The following is a 1,596-nucleotide window of genomic DNA, read 5'->3' as shown; positions in this document are numbered from 1 at the left end:
ACCTTGTGCTAACCTGTGAGCTATAGATCTCTCAAGAAAGTTGGATTGGTTGTTGATACATGAACATCATTGCATGATGTAGGCTTATATTGTAAATTTGTAGTAGGCCCTGCCATTTTGAAGTTTTGAACTTTCCTGTTTTGTCGCCTTTAATAAGGTGCATTAGATGGCACTAGATTTATAAAATGAGAAAAAGTTAAAATTTTGTTAATTGTACGTCTAGTAAGATCACTTAAAATTTCTTAGTTTCAGAATGACGTTAATGAGAAAGAGCTGACTGCACTTAAAGCTGTGATTAAGTGCATTGAAGATCATAACCTTGAGGAGCAGTTCCCTGTGGATCCACTCCAGAAACTGGTAGCTGAAATAGAGAAAGCAAAAGCAGACAAGAAAAGGGCGACTGAAGTTGCAAAGCCACAACCCAAAAGACCACGTGCCAATGGTGTTGGTCATGGGCCTCGAGTCACCAATTTCCCTACTGACAAGAACTTCTATGCTAGAACAACAGATAGGTACCCGCAGTACGTTTATGACAGGCAATATGCCTACCCTGGACCGACCGACCATCATGCTCCATCATTTATGGGTACTGCTACTTACAACTTCTCACCTAGTCATGGAAACTTCTTTGGGAATGGGTACCAGTACCAGACTGCTGCCTATTTGCACTAATCAAGTAGAGATGGCGCGACCGACTCTGATAATGATCTGTTAACTATTAGGGTTAACCTGTTTCAATTTGTTTAATGTGCAACTTATCACTGAATTTAATGTTTTAAGAAGGGCAAGACAAATTAGCCTTGTTAATTTCTAGTCTGTTGTAAAAGCTGATATTTCGCTCCTCTAATACATGCACTGTTTCTAATGTTTATATTTCTTTCTTAATTTGCCTGCCTGCCTGGCTGGGTTCATTTTCAGCTCTTGGTTGATTGAGTTCACTTCTATGTTCGTGCAGCTCACAATTTCTTATTCTTCTATCTTCGTTTGTTCTTGCTGTGATGTTGGAAACTAAAGATTTTGAGACACCAGTTCATCGATACTGGTGCAGGGATTAGGCTTTGCATTTGGACAGAAACTGATGCTGTCTGTCATTTCGTTATGTGACATTTTTCTTAAAATTGGCTTGGAAAGAGGGGTATGATGTGGGATGTAATTAGAGTCGATACGCCATCCAAATTTGGATTTTGCACGGGGTATATTCATCTGGACAATACTGCCAGGGAGGAAACAGTAGGATATCCCATTCTTGCAGTTATACCGTAAATTAAATAATTACTTAATACACATTTCAATAGCAAATTTTAGTATTAAGGTTCGGATCATATGATTGACAATGATTTTTCATTGGTATAGCATCATAACAATGAAACTAGACAGTATTAACAGAAAAAATTAATTTTTCGTTGATTATAATGACTAGTTATGTCAAATACGTATTTCGAGCTTGTACAATGACATGTTCAGATGAAGAAAAGGGAGATCAACTTCATTAACACGGGCTACGATTACTTGATCTTTATATTCAATGATGGGGATGATTATATAAGAGCTCTAACCGAAATACCTTGAATGTTATTTTGTTGTTCAATTTTTTTT

General features: G+C 37.3%; 1 protein-coding gene across 1 annotated transcript; it reads left to right on the top strand.

The window, feature by feature from the left end:
- Window positions 1–246: 246 nt before the first annotated feature.
- On the top strand, window positions 247–885 carry LOC111382033 (FRIGIDA-like protein 3; the record flags this gene model as incomplete). The annotated part of the gene is made up of 1 exon (XM_023005893.1): window positions 247–885. A coding segment is annotated over one exon (426 nt), but the record flags the coding sequence as incomplete, so codon positions are not given.
- Between the last annotated feature and the right edge of the window lie 711 nt (window positions 886–1,596).

The sequence above is a fragment of the Olea europaea genome, unplaced genomic scaffold (assembly GCF_002742605.1).
Source record: "Olea europaea var. sylvestris unplaced genomic scaffold, O_europaea_v1 scaffold24199, whole genome shotgun sequence".
NCBI lineage: Eukaryota > Viridiplantae > Streptophyta > Magnoliopsida > Lamiales > Oleaceae > Olea > Olea europaea.
This window is presented reverse-complemented; position numbering and strand designations above follow the sequence as displayed.